The 23,947-nt window shown below is 37.2% G+C and overlaps 1 protein-coding gene across 1 annotated transcript; it reads left to right on the plus strand.

Annotated features, from left to right (window-relative positions):
- The first annotated feature begins 140 nt into the window (after window positions 1–140).
- Window positions 141–23,946, plus strand: fliI (FLII actin remodeling protein). Its single transcript, XM_089729538.1, has 23 exons — window positions 141–278; window positions 369–479; window positions 668–906; window positions 1,846–2,007; window positions 2,162–2,376; window positions 3,434–3,656; window positions 4,175–4,416; window positions 5,434–5,590; window positions 6,896–7,028; window positions 7,501–7,614; window positions 8,290–8,472; window positions 11,122–11,255; window positions 11,804–11,978; window positions 12,492–12,655; window positions 14,757–14,883; window positions 16,580–16,701; window positions 17,690–17,903; window positions 18,311–18,577; window positions 19,594–19,703; window positions 21,008–21,158; window positions 22,086–22,250; window positions 22,505–22,618; window positions 22,986–23,946. Exons 1-23 carry the CDS (start codon window positions 216–218, stop codon window positions 23,118–23,120), a joined length of 3,720 nt encoding a protein of 1,239 aa, XP_089585664.1. The 5' UTR covers window positions 141–215; the 3' UTR covers window positions 23,121–23,946.
- Window position 23,947: the final 1 nt, after the last annotated feature.

Here is a 23,947-nt window from a genome sequence, read left to right on the forward strand (position 1 = left end):
TGATACAGCCAGCACTGACTAAAATGAAAAGTAGAAAAGGTCAGTCACTGAGCAATCCTAATATTTACTCAAATTTTAAGCTGAATATTTGTTTATCCCTTGGTCATTTTTATTTGACATCAAAATAATTTTATTATGTCAGAATTATTATTGACATTTTCGAGTAAAAAACTAAAATAGCTTGTGTAATGTAATCAGTAGAAAAAATTGTAAACATGGCAAATACAGGCTTATTGCCGTTTGTGCGGGGAGTTGATTTCACGTGTAACGATTTCAGCGTCAGTAGCTATGATTGAATAACATTTATATAAAATGATATCATCTCATAACCTATTTCAACACTTCTCAAACAATAAGTATTGTTGCAGGATGATAAATTTCCTGATGCTATTCGCTATATGACTGGATTGCAATGGCTGAGACTCGACAAGACAAACCTTTGTGATATACCTGAAGAACTAGGAAAGTTAATGAAATTGGTGAGAAACAATCTTTTTAGGTCAGCCCTATCAGAAAATTGTACGATTCAATTTACTGTCGACGTCCTAAAGATAAATAAGTCATAAAGCATGTAAAGACTAAGAAGATATAAAAAAAAAAAAAATTCATCTTTTTTTTTTTAATACAGTACTTAAGTAACTTCTAAATTACAAACAACTTTCCCCAGGAAAACCTTTCCTTGAAAAAGAACAATCTAGAAAAGTTATTTGGTGAACTCACAGAGTTAAAATGTTTGAGATCTCTGAATGTCAGGCACAACAAGGTGAAGACTTCTGGGATCCCGGCTGAACTTTTCCATCTAGAAGAACTCACTACCTTAGATCTGTCACATAATAGGTTAAAGGAAGTCCCTGAGGGGTTGGAGAAAGCTAAATCTTTACTTGTATTGAACCTCAGCCATAACAGGTAAGAAATTAAAATAGCTATTTTGCAAGTTTATTTCCAAGTAAACCTTATTGCTCAAAATACAGATATATCTTCAATATTGACACAAACAGTAAAAAAAATGTAACTCATTAATTTTGGTCAAGATGTAATAAAATGCTTTTGATCATTGTGATTTACTATAAACCAAAAATTTAAATCTTCAGAAAAAAAGATTATAAAATGTTTTATAATGCACTAGCAAAGCTGTGGAGATAGCTCATGTGGTATCTGAATGAGCAGCAGTGGCCAACAAATGTGCTCTAAACCTCTGGTCAGTAACTCCAAAGGCAATCAGCTACTTGAGTTGGCTTACAGATTTTCTGGAGAAACTGAGGTGGTAAAGATTTCCTTTTGTTGTGTAAAGTAGCTGAAATTAAATGATATACAATGTGTTAATAATAATAATGAAATATTCAGATAAAATACCTGTTCACCATATTATACAGAGAAGCATAAAGAAGTCTTTAGTCATAACATTTCATTATCTCTTTCTGTAGAAAATACAGTCTCATGCAAGTGATATTATATACAGCAATGTGTGCCTTTTCATTATAATTAAAAATAAATGGAACTTATGTATTGTTCAATAGATTTATATTTTTTCTAGTTTAATCCTGATCAGAAATTGTCAAAAATTGTGAAAACTCACTGGAACAAATAATAAATAAATGATCAGAAACAAATCACATACTATCACCTGACTCCAAGTTAGGATTCCCATACTATACATATCCAATACATACTTATAGCATACATACATACATACATATAACTTCAAGACATGAACATAAAAATAGCAATTGTCTGTTTTCTGATAAAGGTTTATTTTAAGTTATTCTTATGTTATGTTAGAGATAGTACTAATTATATTATGCATTTTTAAGTCCTAACTACTGATACTTTATGTTTTTGTTACAGAATTGAAACAATCCCACCAACTTTATTTGTCCAACTAACTGACTTATTATTTCTGGATCTATCTCATAACCTTTTGGAGACCCTACCCCCTCAGACTAGAAGGTTGGCAAACCTGCAGACTTTGATACTCAATGATAATCCACTTGGAGTTTTCCAGTTGAGGTAAAAATTAATTATAAAATAATAAAAATTGAACTTATGATCTTCTGCTTGCTGCTTCACTCATATGGACTATTCCTTACGGTTTATTAAGTTTTTACATTTTCTATCATTTCTAAATGAATATTAATATAAATGTATAACGAAATTTTGACAGGCAATTACCTTCACTTCAAAGTCTAGAGACACTGCATATGCGAAACACACAAAGAACTCTTGCCAATTTGCCGACATCATTGGAAACACTCTCAAATCTTTCCGATGTGGACTTATCAAAGAATGCATTAACGAAAATACCAGATGCCTTGTACACGTTGTTGAGTCTCAAAAGACTGAATCTTAGTGATAATGAAATCTCGGAATTGTCTGCAGGTGAGATCTTATAAAATTTTAATAAAATTTGCTAACTTTCATAATAGAAATGATCAAGAAACTTACACTAATAACTCAATAAGTAATTTGTAAAAAAGAACCGTATTTCCATATATTTAACATTATTTTTGCAGTTTTTATCAATGTAATAGAAAGAGTTAGTTTCAATCAGCTGTTAGGAAAGAGTTGTCTTTTAACGAAAAAAAAAAATTTTTTTGTTACATTCTTAACGAAAAAATATTATACATATGATGTGACGATGCAGCGTATAATATGTTATATATTATTCTGGTACATATGATAAAATATCTCACTTTCTATGTTTTGTCACGGTTCATGAGCATGACCAGCCATCTGTATTATTCTAGTCATTTGAAACTTCACAATATAATATTAATTACACAACCTCAGTTAGATATATTAAGGTACACAGTCTGCCTATATCTCAGTCTGAGTTTTTATCTAGATAGTATACAACATAAATGTAGATCATTATATCCAAAGGAGTTCCAATAAAAGTGATTTCATTGACGAGGCAGGTATTAATTAGCACTTGTTTAGTTTATTGGAGTGGTCGACAACTTTGTCATGGGCATGTCAAAAGAGCTAAATATATATACTATACAATTCAAACTTATTCAAAGAGTAATTATTTAACATATATTTTTATAGCTTTGCATTTCAAAAATGTTTACTCATACTCCTATAGTCAAGATAGTAAGTAATATTCCATGCTTGGATCGAAAATTTCGCGGAAGAGCCGTGGCCTAGGTATCAGAGCCGCGGCTAGCCGACCTTTACTTTATTGTAAATTTTTTTTTTAAATTATTGCGTTATTAAATAAAGTTTCATTTTTAAGGCGCTTTAATTAGCTTGTTATGTTTGTTTGTAACGGAATCTTTGAATGTATTTTCACCGACTTCCAAAACGTCCGATTTAACTTGAAAATTAGAACACGCATGAAGGACTGATGAAAAAAAATTTATTTATAACTCCACCGCACCAAATCACTCTAATGTCAATTAAAGTAATTAAACTGTATATTATTTAAAAACAGCAATGGATACATGGCAGAAACTAGAGAGCTTAAATTTGTCAAGAAACAATCTGACATCACTTCCGGCGTCTTTGTGTAAGCTGCAGAACTTAAGGAGGTTACATGTAGACGACAATAAACTTGACTTTGAAGGCATACCATCTGGAATTGGGAAGCTTGGCGCTTTGGAAGTATTCTCAGCTGCTAATAATTTACTAGAGATGATACCGGAAGGATTGTGTAGGTGAGCATTTTTCAGCCGCATCTTGCTTTATTTGTATACTTTAGGACCGGGAACTTCCCAGCGATATAACGGTAATAATTTAGAATTACTTAAACGCCGTTACGTAAGTGAACACTTCAATTTGCATGCTGCTATTCTAAATAACGCATACATGTTGAGAAAGTAATTTGGGCTGTTGTGTCCTTAGTAAAGAACCCACAAGATCGTATCTGCATTTTGCCAAAAAAAAAATTTTTTTATAGAACTTGCAGGCCGACGAGCATACGGCCATCAGGTGGTGAATGGTTACCGTCGCCCAAGGACTTCAGCAATGCCAGGGGCAGAGCCAAGCCGCTGCCTACCGCTTAATACTCTCCACAAGCCTCGTTTGAAGAAGGACATGTCATTTATACGGCATTGTTTCTACTTTACAAATAAAATATACGAAAACCGCTTAACATTTGTAAATTTAAAATCAAAGATGTCCGCCATTTTATTTTTCATGTTTATAAATACATTGTTTGTCTATTAAACGACAGATGTGGCGCGCTAAAGAAGTTGAATCTGAGTTGCAATAAGCTGATCACTCTCCCCGACGCCGTTCACCTTCTAAGCGATCTGGAAAGTCTCCAGCTTCACGGAAACCCTGATCTCGTAATGCCCCCGAAGCCCGTCGAAAGACCAAGAGGAGCTGGCTTGCAGTATTACAACATTGACTTCTCGTTGCAAGCTCAGCTTCAACTGGCCGGTGCTGCGTCAGCTGAAAGCACAACGACCAGCAGTAAGAAATCATCCGTGTACTTCAAAAGTCAAAAACTAACTATACCTAAGAAATAAAGCTCTTACTTAAACAAAACTGCTTAAAATTTATATTAGTATTCATTTTGGCTGAAAGTATAGACAAACTAATTAATGGCCGTTCTTGCTTGTCTTTAGTGGTAGGTTTGGTCATTGTGTTAAAATCTCAATTGTACTGTATGAACCTTCATAAGTATTAAGTAATGTTTCAACACAAATAGATTTACTATCGATCGATGTACGATAATCGATTTACGAAACAAAGTAATCAATTTAGCGGTAGCTATCATAGAATGACATATGGGTTGTCGGTTTACCGAGTAATTTAAACCGCTTCGATCGAAAATTTACCTTTTATCGGATTCCCTAACAAACAATAAATAGTACTTATATGATATTTTTAATACGCCTTTATTAGCTTCAGACGTATGTATGTTTGTAACGGAATCATTGAACATGATTTTAACTTCGTTTAAAACGTTGGATTAACTCGAAATTTGGTATACTTATTAAGGGCCGATGACAATTCAATATTAAAAAAAATATTGAAAAAAATAATATGGAAAAAATTGAAATTCAACTAAAAAATGAAAAATACATAATAGTTTTAAAAAAACTAACCGAATACGCTTTTACAGAAAGTCCAACTAAAAAATAGAAAATAAATTTTAATAAATTTGAATTAAAAATAGTGTAAGAAAAAATGATTTTATTGTAAAAAAGCGTGGAGTGTGCTTTTCAGGATATTATCAAAATAACGCTTCTACTCATATCTGTTCATAAAATATTTATAACTACTGATACCATGCGCCCCACGCTTTTTTTTTACAATAAAATAATTTTTTCTTACGCTATTTTTAATTCGAATTTATTAAAAAAAATAATCTTTTTTTAGTTGAATTATCTATAAAAGCATATTTTGTTAGTTTTTTTTAAAACTATTCTTAATAAACTATAATAAGTAATAGCTACCTATCAAGAACGTGTAATGTCGACACAGGCGTAAAGTCGGATCCGATAGCTCGCAAGCTCCGCCTACGTCGCGGCCGGCCCGAGCCCGAGCAGAAGGACTCGGCGCTGATCCTGCGCGGCATGCAGGAGCAAGCCAACACGCAGCACGGCGACAACGTGCTCGACCAACGACACAGCGAACTCAAGTCAGTACGATATGTGTGCTTAGTGCAAGTTTCTTAACGTTCTCGATAACGTAAAAGTTAAGCCAATTTTGTATGCAATTGGAACAGCGCCCCTAGCGGCAAACGTACGCAAACGAGCCCATTCCATACAAATATGAGCTAACTTTTACGCTATCGAGAACGTTAAACAACTCGCATTAAGCACACTGATCTAATTTAGTCTACAAATACATCTATTATCATCTAACATGTCTTTTTTTTGCTTAGATGTGTGGACGAGCACACAGCCCACCTAGTGTTAAGTGGTTACTGGAGCCGATAGACATCTACAACGTAAATGCGCCACCCACCTTGAGATATAAGTTCTAAGGTCTCGGTATAGTTACAACGGCTGCCCCACCCTTCCAACGCATTACTGCTTCACGGCAGAAATAGGCAGGGTGGTGGTACCTACTCGTGCGGACTCACAAGAGATCCTACCACGAGTAACCATGTCTGTTCGAATCCCGCAGGCAAGTACCAATTTTTTTGATAAAATACGTAATTAACTCATGTTCACGATTGATTTCCACGATCAACGAATTACAAGGTGTAATAAAAAACTCGCAAAAAATTTAATTGGCATTTTTATCCCTACCTAAGCTGATAGCCGTTAGAGGGCTATGCCAACTAAAAGAGTAGGTGAGCTCACGGGGCTCTTGAGGACGCTGCTAACACTGGTGGTAGGACCTCTTGTGAGTCCGCGCGGGTGGGTACCACCACCCTGCCTATTTCTACCGTGAAGCAGTAATGCGTTTCGGTTTGAAAGGTGGGGCAGCCGTTGTAACTATACTTGAGACCTTAGAACTTGTATCTCAAGGTGGGTGGCGCATTTACGTTGTGGATGTCTATGGGCTCCAGTAACCACTTAACACCAGGTGGGCTGTGAGCTCGTCCACCCATCTAAGCAATAAAAAAATAAAAAAACACTAGCCCTAGCAAGAGCAGTGCTTCGCAGAAAGTACCACCGGAGCGGAAACGCAACTGAAAAGATCCGGCGACAAACTCAGTGGGCTGTGTCTGTAGGTTAATTTACTCGCCGAACTCTTTGTCGCAAGCGACGGGTTCGACGAGGACGGTGACTGATGCTTGTGGTACCTAAAAGCACCGTTTGCGGATCGGGAGGATTCGAAATGGCGTGTTTAGGGCGACTGTTTACCATTCGATCCGCAGCGTCGAATATGATTTTTGCCTAATTACTAACAGTAATTATGACAGAAGTGGGGAGAGCGACGGTTGTGTGTGCAAACGATTGCTTTATTGAATATGTGCGCGTTTGGTTTTTAGACCAAAACGCTGGGACGAAAGCTTGGAGAAGCCCCCGCTAGACTATTCGGAGTTCTTCGACGAAGACACGGGTCAAACTCCTGGACTACAGGTGTGGGAGATCGAGAACTTCATACCGGCTCCTGTGGATGAGGTTTGAAATTGTTCAATTTGATACTCGTTTTAATCAATAATCTCGCGCAAATCTCGTTTAAATATATATTAAATACCCAAATGCTGAACAAAGAAATCTGTCATCGCATGAATGTTTGCTTGATTATCGAATCGATGACCTTCGGCCCAGCAGCCAGGGGCGCTAATGTCTGTGTGTGTTAGTTAAAAAAATAATGAACACAGTGCCTCCTGTTATTATATGGGATCAATGGAAATAATGAAAATATTTTAAAAAATAATAATATTTCCGTTTAAAAAGTAATCGATTTTCCTCTTTTTCTGTATGTGCCATACAAATGATTTCTTAAAATTTAAATTTCGTAAATCTTAAAACAATAATTCTTTTTCCTAAATTTTCACGGCCAATATTACTATTAGTTTTTCGGACAGATCGTGTTAAAAGTCCTTCGTATACAAATTTATATACTGAACATCTGCACACACATGCACAGGTCGCTCACGGAAAATTCTTCGAAGGTGATTGTTACATCGTGCTGAAGACAGCCGTGGAAGAGCAAGGACAGCTGTCATGGGACATACACTTTTGGATCGGGTCTAAAGCTACTGTAAGTGGAATTCATTCAGTAATTATGAAGTTTCATTAATGCTGTACTATTTTGTTGTATTGGCCTGTCAATAGCCGAGGCTAAAAAGACCGCCGCGGACAGGCAGACGTGGCGAAGCATAGTGCATCGAGTGATTGACGCTTCAAGCTAGACACGACCTTTTTTTTCCCCACCTAAGCTCGTAATACCTAAGCTAAGGGTTCTCGTGTCGTGCCGCTTTATCGAAGTGGGGACCTTCAGCAATGAGCGATTCGGAAGATTTTGTACTTTGTGATCAATGTAAAGCGCACGTTGTTAGCGGACTTTTTGGCGGGAACGCGAGGAGTGAAGTTGTGTGATTTGTTTTATTTTGTCTATTTAATGTTTCTTCAGGTTTAAATGTGTAATTACGGTAGTTTGTTAACTGTTTAGTATCTGTGAAAGTGCACAAATGTGGGAAAATTAAAAAAGTAACTGTACGTTGCTTCTCGGGATCCTCCAAAAAGTCCACTGAAAAATTTTCAGCAAATGACCACAATTTTACTGAGATTATATTTCATACCATATCATCTCATCTCATTTCACTTCATATTATCATTTTTCATAAAGATAAGAATATAAATTAAAATAAGACTTGACCTAAAGGTCTTAGTTACCAGGTCGTAAATCCCATTTTAAAAAAAACCTTGTTCGCAGTTAGACAAGGGGGCCTGCGCCGCAATGCACGCCGTCAACCTGCGCAACCTGCTGGGAGCCAAACGCACGCGGCGCCACGAGCAGGGCGACGAGAGCCCCGAGTTCATGGCGCTGTTCCCCACCCCGCCGGTCTACATCCAGGGCAGCCACACTCCGTCAGGGTTCTTCACGGTCGACGACCCGGTAACCGATCTAAAATAACATGTTTGGTAGGCAGCGAGCTGACTGTGCCCCTGGCATTGCTGGTGTCCATAGGCGACGGTAACCCTATACCATGATAGGCCCTGATGCTCGTCAGCTTACAGGAGCAATAAAACACATTTCTACTATTTGTAACTGGGCTGGGCTGGCAGTACCTGCACTTTGGACTCGCTGTTTGATGACAACCCTATTTTGATTTAGTCGATTTTTAGTAATAAATATCAATTTTCGAGACTTCATGAAATCCAAAGGACAATGCCCATTCTCTATAGGCGTTTGGGCCCCTAAAAAAAGTTGTCGGGTCATGATGGTTTTAACTTAATTTGATAGACAAAGAAATATCGTTTCATATTCAGAAAACGATTTTTATATTCTCACCCAGGTTTAAGAGAAATCTGTTTTTTTTGCAGCTAAAATTAAGTTGTGAATTGTTTTCGTCGAAATCAATAATCGCTCTCATCATTAGTTACAGTGTTAAATAAGTTAATTGTGGCTAATTTTGGTAAAAATAAGCCCTTATGTACATTTTATTATTATTATATCTTCATAATAATAATATAATGAAAGTGGTTTCTGAGAATGAACTTCATTGACCCTTCTGATATTATTGTTGCTGTTTTTAAATTCGCCAATCGGCAGGCAAAGAGCGTAGCCTATACAGCCTAGTCTGTCGTAGTTATATTTTTTTTCAAGCTGGTGTATCTCTTTTTATTGCTTTTTGGGAGTTTTGAGGTCAACTCGACGAATAGCACATTGACTGAGCATGAGTTTCCGCAGACCTTTTATCTTGAAAAAAAAACAGTCGCTTCCATGTTAGCCACAGTTTTATTCCAATGCGTATTAAACGTCAATAATCGTTGTTCACGATTATTGACGTTTAATACACAAAACAACACCCAATTAATACATATTATACACAATAAACTATTAAAAAAAACATTAAAATAAAACTTCAAGTGAGGCTTCACTCAGGTTGCTGCCAAAACTCTCTGATCATATATAATAAGAATAGAGTAATGGTAGGCCATTGAGATTTTTACTAATGGAATCATTAATATCTAAAAATATTAAATAATTCATGGTTTTAAGTAATAATTATTATTACAGTACATAAATATTGAATTGAGCAACAATAAACTAAAAAGTCTGTGAATTTAGCTATTTTTTTTATTTGTTGTTCAAGTCACAGACAACTCTTTCGTTTGTCAGCATATAGGTTTACTATAAGGTTGTATGGGCTCATTTGCCTTTTGCCTATTGGCGAATTTAAAAACTGTGGCACTCAGTTTTGGGATGTTATCAAATAAGTAATTTATTTTTTTGTAAAACAATGCCAGGGTGAAAGAAATGTTGATACATAAACTAAACAACATGAAAAAATAAGGCATAGTTTTTCAGGTACAAATAGTTTTGTCATGAAGTTGGCCCACTTTTGGGCATTGTCCTTTGGATTGTAATGCTTAATAGATATCTGCTCGACCATTTCCAGGATGAAGTTTTCTTTTTTATAGTGAATTTAAAAATTAACAGAAAAATACTTTAAAATAATATGTACGTACGCAAATTACTTTAAAATAAAAGGCATATACTAACGTTATTTGTATACAAGCTGCGAACAACAACATACGGATAGTCGGTCTATCGAGCAGACACCTACCTACCTGAAAGGTATTTATTCTGTAGCCGCCTACTGTTCTCTATTTGTATTTAAATAAAAAAATCTACATCAAACAGATCACAAGAAGGAGACTACCACGTATGACGTTTATAATACAATTTATAAAAAATAATCTGTGGCACTTGGGGATTGCCGCGGTAAAGCCATTGCATAGCATTTTTTATCAAATTATGCAATTAAAATTAGACAATAATAATTTAATATTTAAACAATAATAAAATAAGACCACGCTATATTTATAACACATTAACAAAAGCAAAACATTCACTGTCCCCTTCTGAAAGCTATGCAATAGCTTAGAAAAAATAACAACAAAAATTTCGTCAAGATCAATCTAACCATTTACGGTACAGTCACATAGAAAAACAGAACACTCATGGAAAAATTATACACATATTATGTATATTAAGACAATATACATATTATTATGTCTTGTATAAATGTTTAAGTTACATTGCGCGCAGTTCAGAATTACGATTGTATTTATGAGTTAGTTGTTACTCAGTACTCGAACAGTGTGCTTAGTGCAAGTTTTTTAACGGTCTCGATAGCGTAAAAGTTAGTTCATATTTGTACGGAAAGGGATCGTTTGCCTACGTTTGCCGCTAGGGGCGCTGTTCCAACTGCATACAAAATTAGGCTAACTTTTACGCTATCGAGAATGTTAAAAAACTTGCACAAAGCACACAGGATGTTTTACTGGTGATAGGACCTCTTGTGAGTCCGCGCGGGTAGGTACCACCGCCCTGCCTATTTCTGCCGTGAAGCAGTAATGCGTTTCGGCTTGAAGGGTGGGGCAGCCGTTGTAACTATACTTGAGACCTTAGAACTTATATCTCAAGGAGGGTGGCGCATTTACGTTGTAGATGTCTGTGGGATCCAGTAACCACTTAACACCAGGTGGGCTGTGAGCTCGTCCACACACCTAAGCAATAAATAAAAAAAATGTGCAGCACTACGTAACCCGGCTGTACCGAGTCCACGGAGCCGGCAACAGCATCCACCTGGAGCCGGTCGCGGTGCGCGCCGCCTCGCTCGACCCGAGATACGTCTTCGTGCTCGACACCGGACTCATCATTTATCTCTGGTATGGAAACTTACACAAAATGGGACTTTTTAGCGGGAACGCGAGAAGTGAAATTGTGTGATTTGTTTTATTTAGTGTTTCTTCAGGTTTAAATGTGTAATAACGGTGGTTTATTAACTGTTTAATATCTGTGAACGTGCACAAATGTGGGAAAATGAAAGAAAGCCGCTGAACGTAGCTTTCTAGGGTTCTATCAAAAGTTAACTGAAAATTGAAATCTAAGTAAATAACCACCATTTTACTGAAACTTTTCCTTTCATCCCATCTCAACTCATTTCATTTAATTTCACCCCAATTGATTAGTCTCGAGTTAATCAACTTATTATTTCGCTTCATGTCATTTTTCAACAACAAATAAGGCTTGGCTTAAAGGTCTCGTTACCAGGATATAAATTTTAATCTTTTTTTTCATCAAATTATTGTAGAGTTTATATAAATCTATTTGAAATGCATTCACAGCTAATCACAGCTTTGACAAAATAAATTGTTAACATGAAACAAAAGTTTCTTAGTATCAATTTGGTTAATGTATATTTCGTTGGTGTCAGGTACGGTAAGAAAGCTAAGAACACCCTCAAGTCCAAAGCTCGTTTGTTTGCGGAGAAGATAAACAAAGAGGAGAGGAAGAACAAAGCGGAGCTGATCGCGGAACCGCCGGGGAAGGAACCCAAAAGTTTCTGGCAAATATTAGGGTACGAAGAGGATGCGCCTTTTGTACCCGAGGTAACGATCTTTCATAAAATCTAGACAATTATAAATATTAAGATTTTCTAAGATAAGGTTGTTTTTGTATTTGGTGTTAAGTTGTTACTGGAGCTCATAGACACATACAACGTAAATTCCGCTACCCATCTTGAGATATGAGTTATAAAGTCTCGGTATAGTTACCACGGCAGCCCCACTCTTCAAACCGAAATGCATTACTGCTTCACGGCCAAAATGGGGGGGATGGTGATACCCACCCGCGCTGACTCACAAGAGGTCCTACCACCGGTAATTACGCAAATTATAATTTTGCGGGTTTCATTTTTATTACACGATGTTATTCCTTCACCTTGGAAATCAATCGTGAACATTTGTTGAGTACGTATTTCATTAGAAAAATTGGTACCCGCCTGAGATTCCAACATCGGTGCATCGCTCAACACGAATGCACCGGACGTTTTATCTGTTAGGCCACAACGACTTCTTATTTCGACTTCTGATTTGATTTGATGTACATGGTGCTGGTTTCAGGAGCACGTGGGCGAGTGGAGCAGCCGGGCGGTGCGGCTGTACCGCGTGGAGCTCGGCATGGGCTATCTAGAGCTACCGCAGCCCGGGCCCGCGCCGCTGTCCCGGGGCGCCCTCGCCACTAGGAACGTTTACATCCTCGACGCGCACCTCGACGTCTTCGTCTGGTCAATATCTTTTTTTTTTTTTTTTTTTATTGCCTTTGTAGGCACTTACTTATCCTTAGTCGAAATTTAACAGTGATTAAAGAGCTTATTTAGGATTTTTTTTCGGAAATGCAAAGAACTTACTGGTGGTATGACCTCTTGTGTCTGAAGGGTGTGGCAGCCGTTGTAACTATACTGAGATCTTAGAACTTATATCTCAAGGTGGGTGGCGCATTTACGTTGTAGATGTCTATGGGCTCCAGTAACCACTTAACACCAGGTGGGCTGTGAACTCGTCCACCCATCTAAGCAATAAAAAAAAAGAAGAGCGATGTTGTGTGAAATGTTTTATTTTGTCTGTTTAGTGTTTCTTCAGGTTTAAATATCTAATAACGATGGTTTGTTAGCTGTTTAATATCTCTGAAACTGCACAAATGTAACAAAATCGCTGGACGTAGCTTCTCGGGATCCTCCAAAAAGTAGATCTCAATAAATAACCACCATTTTACTGAGAGTAGAAAGAAGAAGAAGAAGAGAAAAAAAGAACTTTAAAAAAGGATGCATTCTAATTTAATTTGATTATTTCGCGATTAAAATAGGAATATGATTATGATTACTGGTGGCCCGGAGGCCTTTCCAGTTTCATAAGAACAGGGGGGCGAGCGAGGGCTCAACCAGGAGGAGTGGGACTTGCTAACAGCTACCCGAGCGCCTCTAAAGCAGACCTAACAACTCAAGAGTAGGTGCTCCGCGAATGAATCTACTACCGGATCGGAATCGCGACCCGCTGAGAAGAAGAGAAGAGAGAAGGCGAGAAACTCAGCGGGCTTATATTTAGATTAGGTTGCACGTCGAATTCTTTGCCTGTCTGCCCTGGTGTTAGAGCTAAACGCGTCAGGAACATGATCTACGATCTCCCATCGCCTGTTGCCCTTAAAACGTAACGGGGACTGGTTATAATGAATGAATGATGAGTGAATGAATGATGAGTGAATGAATGATGAATGAATGGATGATGAATGAATTATTTCTTTTATTTCAGACAACAACAAGTCCATATGTGTACATAGTATCATTGAAACATACTTAAAATTAATTATCAGTTGAATACATTTTAAATAATTATGTTATCTATGACGACGCTTGTAGCTGAAAGTAAGTATGTATTGTACTTTTTGACGAAGCATTTTGCTGATAACTCTATTTCTGTAATCTGACGAAGCGCGTTGCGGATAATAACATGTACCTTTAGGTTATTTATGAATACAGTCAAAATCTGTTATAACGACATCGAAGGGACTGCTCATATTCAGTCGTAAAAACCTATAGTCGTAACAACCGGTGATGTTTAATGTGTATCGCGCAAGTACAAACAAATTATTGGAAAAATATATTTACATAATAGCGATTTTTCTTCAATATTAATTTGTTTTATTTTTCTTTGCGACATTTTGAAAGTTTCACGAATAACTCCACAAAGTTTTGGTGCGTCTTGTGTATAGATAAGTAACAAACTAACTGAAGAGATATGAAGAAGTGGGCTTTGACTACCGCATGCACGTGTTTTGTTTCTAAGAATTAGAAAAGACCCTACAATAAACTAAATCCTATTGTTTTCTTTCCTGATTTTAAAAGCCATTGAAGACAAATGTGGATACCTATTCAAATTGTTTACAATACACCTTAGCCGGTCGTTCTAACAGATCTAATTCTCCGAAATATTAGTTAAATGTGGTCGTTTTATGAGGTATGTCGTTATTACCAATGTCGTAGAAAGCAATATTTTTAATAAGGCGGTCATATGGCATTCAGCCGGGGCCTTTGTTCTTGGTTATTATAACCGGCATGTTGTATTAAACGATGTCGCAGTAAACGGTTTTGACTGTATTATGTTTTTTTTTTTTTTATAATAAATTATATTTGTTATGTATAATAAAAAGAGAGTTGAAATAAAACAAATCACACAACTTCTTTTTAAATATTCCATTCAACTGATACTGACTTCGAACCAACCATTATTATTGTTTAGTCCGCAAATGAACCATGGTACAATGGTTCAAGTACCGACAGTCATAACGGTCTATTAATACCTAGAAAGTACTATAATTTAGTTTCCATACAGGTTCGGTAAGAAGTCCTCCCGGCTGGTGCGAGCGGCTGCGGTGAAGCTCGCGCAGGAACTGTTCAACATGGTGACGCGGCCGCCGCACGCGCTCGTCACGCGTCTCCAAGAAGGGACCGAGACACAGGTGCGATTGACCGAAAAAACTATATATAAAAAAGTGTTACTAACGCCATCTATGATTCATAGACGTCACGCTGCGTCGATCGCGTATATGCGTAAGCAGCGCAGAACAGATCGTTGTGGCGAGGTTTGGTGAGGTCTTACTGGTGGCAGGACCTGTTGTGAGTCCGCACGGGTAGGTACCATTACCCTGCCTATTTCTGCCGTGAAGCAGTAATGCGTTTCGGTTTGAAGGGCGGGGCAGCCGCTGTAACTATACTGAGACCTTAGAACATATATCTCAAGGTGAGTGGCGCATTTACGTTGTAGATGTGTATGGGCTACAGTAACCACTTAACATCAGGTGGGCTGTGAGCTCGTCCAACGATATAAGAAATAAAAAAGTCTATGTTCAGCAGTGGACTTCTGTGAGTTGAAAGATAGATAGATGATTCAGCCCTAACAGCATCCTGAAGGCATTAGAAGACCGTAACAGAAGGCGTTATGCCTGTTGGTACTTGATCCATAGCGTCCACTTCGATAAAGCGGCACGACACGAGAACCCTCTCATCGTGGCCGCCGGTAACTACATTCCCGATCCTGCGGACAGAATGGAAAGCAGTCGACGTCGCCCAAAACACGTCATCTCGGATCCTCCCGATCCACTAACGGTGCTTTTAGGTACTTCAAGCACCGGTCACCGTTCTCGTCGAACCCGTCGCTTGCGACGAAGGGCTCGACGAGTAAATTAACTCTCAGACACAGCCCACTGAGTTTCTCGCCGGATCTTCTCAGTGGGTCGCGTTTCCGATCCGGTGGTAGATTCTGCGAAGCACGACTCTTGCTAGGGTTCGTGTTAGCAACATCGTCAGGTTTGAGCCCCGTGAGCTCACCTACTAAAGTTAGGGTTACGCTGAAATAGCCGCTAGGGCTATCAGCTTAGGTAGGAAAAAAAAAAAAAAAAAAAAAAAACGATCCATAGCACCATAGTTCAATTGCGGACTAAATAAATAAAAAAATTGTGGTTGGTTCGAAGTAAGTATCTGATACTTACTTCGAACCAACCAGAAGAACTGATAATTCTTTTTAATAATGTATTCTGTATAATGTAATTTTTTATTCGATTTGTTTTGGTAATTTTAAGTATGTTTCAATGATGCCTATATACACATATGGACTTGTTGTTGTTGTCTGAAATAAAATAAATCATTCATTCATCATTCATTCATTCATTCATTCATAGAGGCCACTTTCCTAAGAATGTTACCGTCATACAAATATTTTATTGGAGAGTAGTAAAATAAATTAGCTTACATTTGTATAAATAAATCGTAACTCGATTATGTTTTGTCTTCACCTACACACACACCTGGCTAATAAAACCGCAAACGCCACCTAGTTCATTTTTAGTAATACTGATTCAAATATTCACAGTGCTATAGAACTTGAGTTATACCTGATATTCTGAAACTGATCGTACATAAAAAATATTTATAAGTATATCTTTCCATAAACTTTGAAACAACAACTCTTCTGTAACTATATTTTTTATTAAATTTAATTTAGGCCTTCTTTAAGATTCTTTTCCTTTAAGCCAAATCTTCATTTGGCTTATGCATTATGACAAAAATGTAAAGTTAAATGAAGCATAATGATGTAAAGTAGATTAATTGAATTTTTTTATTATTATCTTAATTGAATTGATTTCAAAATTGCATTAGGTGTTCAAAACTTACTTCCTGGGCTGGGACGAAATCATAGCAGTGGACTTCACGAGAACTGCAGAGTCTGTGGCGAGGACCGGGGCAGACCTCGCCAGCTGGGCCAAACAACAGGAGACTAAGTTAGTTTTAACTAGCTACTTACTAACTAGCGAACTAGACAAATTTGATGAATACAAACACATAACGAGCGACCCATATGCTCGTCTGCCTATAATAGTAATTTAAAAAACTCATTAAAACTCAAACAAGGTTATGGACTCTAACTGGATCTGGTAATGGATAATCAGAATCAAAGTTTTTTTTTCTTTCATATAATAAATAGTTTTCATGCGTTTTTAAATGCCGAGCCAAACTTAGACCGCGGTCTGCCCGTTAGTACCTGCGTGTATAATTTATTGATATACTAATTACTTAGCTCTGCATTCAACTCTGGCGTACTAGCCTGAAATTTATTTTTCCAAATACCGAACATTTTTACTAAATACCTTTGAATTAATTATAATTATATAATAATGTTACGCGCTGGGATTCGGGATAAATAAAAATTCTACCAAATTACATGTGGACACTGTATTCAACTCATAGAACACTTAAAACATTTCACTACACTTTAAAATTCTCAATTCGCTTCTTTCGCTTCGCTTCAGGTGACCCGTTCGTCGATACCACATCCCTAGAATTATCGAGAATATTCCACACATCTCTAGTATCTAATGATTCCGCTATTTGACAAGATGGCGTTGTACTTCTCGAGCGTTCTAGGTGCTACTAGATCCTTCGATATTACTCTTTCGAGTTACTCTTACCGGCGCAACAATAACTATATGTGTTTAGGGCAATTCTAAACATGAACTTTGTATGACTGTTTTTTGAATTATGAAACACAATAATAATTGTGGCAACATAGTCATTGTAATTCAATCAAAAATTTTGGTCGTACGTGCACGTGTTGTAACTACATTAAAACAAAATAAAAATAACCTTTTCTCTGAATATATCTAATTATTGAAGCGACCAGTACAAATTACAGTCCACGCTCTACACAATATGAACAATGTTCAAATCAACTAGTAGCGATGCCAATGAGATGTTGAATAATTTGAACAGGGCCGATCTGTCAGCGCTGTTCACGCCGAGGCAGCCGGCGATGACGGCCTCCGAAGCGAAGACCCTCGCCGACGAGTGGAACGAAGACCTGGAAGCGATGGAGGCCTTCGTGCTGGAGGGACGCCACTTCGTCAGGCTGCCCGAGAACGAACTGGGGGTCTTCTACAGCTGTGATTGCTACGTGTTCCTCTGCAGATATGTCTTGTGTCCTGATGTGAGTCTACGCGCATGCGTACTGGTAGCGAGGGGTCTCGCCAATCGGGGGACAAATAAACCTGTTGATATTTTCTTTTTTCCATAAATATTATTTTTCTTATCTACGTAAAGATGGTGTTTTTGCTCATGGAGCAATACAGTCCAACAGCAGTGGAGTTTCTTGAGTAGAAACAGCCAATTCAATGTAAGTGAGGCTTCGGCCTAATGTCTGAAGACGAGTTGCAGTATATAAAACACATAGGAGATTTTTTTCTCCGAAACCGGAACATTTTGAATTTAAAGAGAGAGAGAGAGAGAATACATTTTATTGCACACCAAAACACAATTTACATTAAAAAAAAACAGTCAAAAAGCAGATACATTTGTACAATAGACAGTCTTATCGCTTTTTTTTTTAAACACCAGGCCGAGGAAGAGAGCGAGGGCTCCAACGTGGATCACGAGACGGAAGACGACGGTGAATCCGCCACCTGGGTCGTGTACTTCTGGCAGGGACGTAGGGCTCCCAACATGGGCTGGCTGACGTTCACCTTCGGCCTCGAGAGGAAGTTCAAGCAGCTCTGCAAGCGCCTTGAGGTCGTCCGGACGCACCAGCAGCAAGAGAGCCTCAAGTTCCTCTCGCACTTCCACAGGCAGTTCGTGCTCAGAGACGGCAAGAGGAATCTTAAACCGGTAGGGACTTAAATAGTATCTTATGGCCATAATTATATAGTTGATATTGGCTTGTAACCGACTCGGTGGTGTAGTAATCAGCGCTCCTAACTGATGGGCATGTCTTTAATATCTGTGTATGTATCTATTTAAATATACTAGTTGTACTCGTCCGCTTCGCTGGGCATTTAAAATTAACATTATTATTTCTCATCCCCACAAATATTCTCATCATTAACGCTCCCGCAACTGGTGTAGGGAGTCCAACACTTATATAAATATTAGCTTATCAATGAAGTACATGTATTTTTTACATGGATACCAAGTTTCAAGTTAATCGAATGCATGGTTCAGTAGTTATAACGGAACATCCGTAAAAACCGCTGTAGATTTATATATTAGTATAGATATAAGTATGTATTTCAATCCCTGGTATCCATAGTACAGGAAAACCTAATTTTGCACTAATAAAACCGAATGTAACTGTTCTCCAGTTATGTGAGAGCTTTCGCCACTAAAAAAACACGGCTTGAGATTCAACTTGTTACAATTTATTGTATTTTTGTTTGGTTTTTTATTAATGCTTCTTAAATTAATTTTAGAGCGTAATCAATAGAACGAATACAGGAACGAAAAATTTTTAGAAACTCATTCTCACTCAGTCCTTTTAGGCCACGACGACTTCCAAATGTCCATTGAGACAGATATAAAAATGGGTAATAAGCATCAATAGAGGAGGAAAAGGAACGGGACTATTCTCGATTTCTCGATGCGCTCTCAATTATGTGGAAATATTTTTGTAGGTATAACGACGAAAGGGAGATCTTACACCGAGCGGGTGATATTGCTCGGTAGACCGACGGTCCGCATGTTGTTGTTCGGAGCTTGTATATATGCAAGCTTATGTTTAAAATATCGTAAGCGAGATTCAGGAATCTGTCAAATATCTTGCGTTGTATGATGGCTACCGCGACAATTTTCAAACGATGCATCCGTGAATTCGAGAGATTTAATTTGTCGGTGACTTGTTATACCAGGAGGGTCGTCTGCCCGTCGAGTTGTTCGAACTTCGTAGCAACGGCTCCGCGCTCTGCACCAGGCTGGTCCAGGTCAAGGCGGAGGCGTCCCAACTGAACAGTGCCTTCTGGTGAGTAACAATCGCGCGGTCGTCGACTGCAAAAACCTAAACGTCAAGTTCGCTGGTGTACCGTCCAAGTGTATTACATCAATCACTACACATAGTATAAAACAAAGTCGCTTTCTCTGTCCCTATATCCCTATGTATGCTTAAATCTTTAAAACTACGCAACGGATTATGATGCGGTTTTTTTCAATAGATAGAGTGATTGAAGAGGAAGGTTTATATATATAATAACATCTATTAAATAGTGGAGAAATCAATAATAAATTACAGTTTCCTAAGCGAAGAGAGTGCGGGTCGCTAGTTACTTAAAAAATAAACAGTAATCAAACTATACTGAGACCTTAAAACTGATATCTCAAGGTGGGTGGCGCATTTACGTCGTAGATGTCTGCACTGCCAGTAACCACTTAACACCAGGTCGGCTGTGAGTTCGTCCACTCATCTAAGCAATAAAAATAATAAAGCATATGAACGGATATTGGTTCATACATGCCCTTCGGCAACATAACGTGAACGCAGTCACGTCACTTTCCTACGAACATGATACCAAAGTTTCAATAATCAATAAAATGACTCTCCCACTCTTCGAAGAATTCGGCAGGATAGTACCTATATTTGACTCTGACCGGTAATCGAACACGGTTTGACTAATACGACAAACAGTATCACAAAATACTACAAAAAGACGATCGGACTATAGGAAGTACAATATATGAGGCCGTCAGCATAAAAGTGGCCTAATTCACAATTCATATTCGTGCTTATGTATTGCAATTTTAATAAATTTTGATGCAAAATCGGCCTATCCCTAGTTTCATCCGTAGATAACAGATGACTTTGTAAACATCATTTTAGCGCGTATTTCTTTTGAAGGGAAACTTCTTTAGAATCGTTCTGATTTCAAACTCGATGAAACGAAAAAATAAGTCCATAGAGACATAAACACATAAATGTATAGGATTCAGCCGGCGAGAGAATGAGATAGAACACATTAGACGTTCTCGGTCTCCTCTTTGTGCGACTCTTACTTACGTAGCATCCCCACTATCGTCTACTAAATATTGTCCATATGTATGCTCCTGTGTAGTAGGATAGTCAGTATATTATTATCTATATCTATACCTTATTTATAAGTTTCACTTCTTATGTAACTTGCACACACACACACACACTTTTTTTGCCTACGAAGTATTATTGTAAAGGTAAATTCGAACCTCTTTACCTCCATACTAACTATGGTAAGCTTGGCCACTTTTGCGGTGACTACCTCATATAGAAATGGGTAAACGATTTTTATTTTATTGCAGCTACATTTTAAACGTACCGCTGGAAGGTAACGGGGAAACGTCGTCCGCCATCGTGTACGCGTGGATCGGGAGCAAAAGCGACCCCGACTCCGCGCGACTCATCGAGCAAATGGCCGAAGATAAATTCAACAACCCGTGGGTCAGCCTACAGGTAACTAATGTCCTCCAACCACTCAGTGACTCCATATAACCCGTCCAAATCAAACCTTCAAAAAGTATTCCCTATCTCTTTTTAACAGTCTCCTTAGAAGAGGATGAACGATCTGCTTTCGAAGAGTCTGTTTAATACAAATTGAGCGTCAAGTACACGCCGGATATTCAGACAAAACAATGAATTGTTGTCGTTAAGAACGTTTAAATGTCGGATGTTACTCGCAGCACTAAAGATAATCTCAGGGACATGGCTACGCGATATACTACAAAATTATACCATGAAATGCAATAAATTGTGATGCCATTGCAAGCATTGATTTACCTGTATTCAAGTATTTAGTAAATCTAATTAATTAAATGAAATGATTAGGTACCTTAACTGAATCTGAAAGGGAACTAAATTTTTGCACATTGACTTTTATCAAATAACTAGCTGACCCGGCAGACTTCGTAGTGCCTCAATCGATAAATAAAAGACCTAAACTTTTATATAGAATAAACTTAAAACAAACAAAAGGAATCCGTCCGACGGGGGACACGTCAAAGGGAAAACAAAATTGTTATTTTTATTTAATTCCGAGAATTTTCATATTTTTATACCTTTTAAACCTTCTCTGGACTTCCACAAATAATTCAAGACCAAAATTAGCCAAATCGGTCAAGCCGTTTTCATGTTATGTCGTGACAACGGAAAACGGGTTTCATTTTTATATATATAGATTGAATCAAGATAGAGTTGATATATATGTGCAATAATTTAACAAAAGCAAGGTTATGAAGAATTCAATTAATATTATGTATTAATACTAGCGGTAGGCAGCGGCTTGGCTTGCTGACCTCAATGAACGACCAAAATCACTCACCATCAGGTGGGCGGTATGCCTACTAGTGTAATTAAAAAAAATGTGCTTTTGATCTTGTATAGGTATTAACAGAGGGTAGCGAGCCAGATAACTTCTTCTGGGTGGCACTCGGTGGCCGCAAGCCTTACGACACAGACGCGGACTATCTCAACTATACGAGACTGTTCCGGTGCTCAAACGAGAAAGGATACTTTACAGTCTCCGAGAAATGTACGGACTTCTGTCAGGTAAGTCATTTTTTAAAGTTTATGTACTAGCTACTATCGCTTGTGTGTGAAAAACATCTGTTTGTTTAAACTAGTTAGGTGCCATGGTACGTTGTAGGCACTATGATAAAAATACTTACTAAAATGTATATATTAACTAGACAATTATAACTCAATCGTGCAGAAAACGTACGAAAAATATATACACCTTTTTTTAATTTTGGGGATGTGAACTGTTAGAAATATATAATATGAATTATTATTATTTTATTTAGGATGATTTGGCTGATGATGATATTATGATATTGGACAACGGAGAACAGGTCTTTCTGTGGCTTGGAGCAAAATGTTCTGAGGTGGAAATAAAGCTTGCATACAAATCTGCACAGGTACTTAATTGCTACATTTGCTAATGAGTTTTAATCAAACAGTTAGTTTCCTAATGAACATTGAAGTTCAGTGTTCTAGAAATTAATACAAAAATGCAGAAAAACTATTTTCATACTGTACAATTTCATTAAGATTGATACATATCAGGCATAGTTCCAAAAAATACCATTTTCATGCCTAAAATCAGTATTAACTACATTAAGCAATGCATGTTTTAGTAAGTTAATATTCAGTTACATGAATAGTACTAATAATATCTGATATTATCAAATCTACATCTATCCCCCCATGCATCACCTATCAATGTAGATGACATTAAACACTACATTATTTACTGTGAACTAATAACTATGAAATAATGTCTAGGTGTATATACAACACATGAAAACCGTACAACCAGACCGTCCAAGGAAACTGTTTTTGACACTAAAAGACAAAGAGTCACGTCGGTTCACCAAGTGTTTCCATGGCTGGGGGGATCACAAGCGGCCTCCAGAATAAATTTGAACACCGTGTAGTCAATTGGCTATAATTTTACTTTAATGGTTAACATCTTGCTGTTTTTTTTTTTGAATAAGCACTTTCAACATAAGAAAGTTTACCAGAGTGATAATGTTACATGCATATGGAGGCCTTAAATAATGGACATGAAAGAGATAATATTTTATTGTGAGTTCCTGAATATTTTCAGGAACTCACAATAGGTATGGAGACAAAATAAAAAACACCTAAAAATTCAGAAATTCAGCATTTACTTTGTAAATAATTTTAAATATGTCTAATGTTTTGATTCTCTGTATCTATAGAAATGAATGTGCATTCTGGGGTCCATGGGTTTTAGTAATCTCTCAACTTCAGGTTTTGTAAAACATTAATAGGAGATGAGTGTACATCCTACTTGATGGTAAGTAGTCACCATTACTCGTGGACTTGCTTGTTCCATATAAATATGTTGTGCATGCAAACAAGGAACTAAAATTCCAAACAACATATTTTTCCTTTAATTCCTTACCCAATTTGTTGATTGATGGTAAAATATTTAAATATTTTCCTGTCTAAATAAATTACAATTTAACATAAAATAAAACCATTTGTTCAAAATGAAAGACTGAATCATGCCATTTTAATGAACATTATTTTATTCAGATTTTTTCTTAATAATAATACACAAGAGTAATGAGATTACAAGTTATTTATTGGAAAGAGTAACTTTTGACTAGAATAGATGATTGACTTTTTGTTACTCCCTTGTAAAGACATCTTTTTATAATATTGCATTTATGTTAAATACACAACTTTTTAAAAATAAATGTATTCACTGACTTCAC

The sequence above is a fragment of the Bombyx mandarina genome, chromosome 08 (genome assembly GCF_030267445.1).
Source record: "Bombyx mandarina strain Sakado chromosome 08, ASM3026744v2".
Classification (NCBI taxonomy): Eukaryota; Metazoa; Arthropoda; class Insecta; order Lepidoptera; family Bombycidae; genus Bombyx; species Bombyx mandarina.

Excerpts from the sequence above, each read along its gene's own strand:
- fliI (XM_089729538.1), top strand. The coding sequence starts at position 216 with ATGGCAAATACAGGCTTATTGCCGTTTGTGCGGGGAGTTGATTTCACG. Across the intron at positions 907-1,845 it reads TTGAACCTCAGCCATAACAG|AATTGAAACAATCCCACCAA; the intron begins GTAAGAAATTAA and ends TTTTTGTTACAG. Across the intron at positions 12,656-14,756 it reads CACCTCGACGTCTTCGTCTG|GTTCGGTAAGAAGTCCTCCC; the intron begins GTCAATATCTTT and ends GTTTCCATACAG.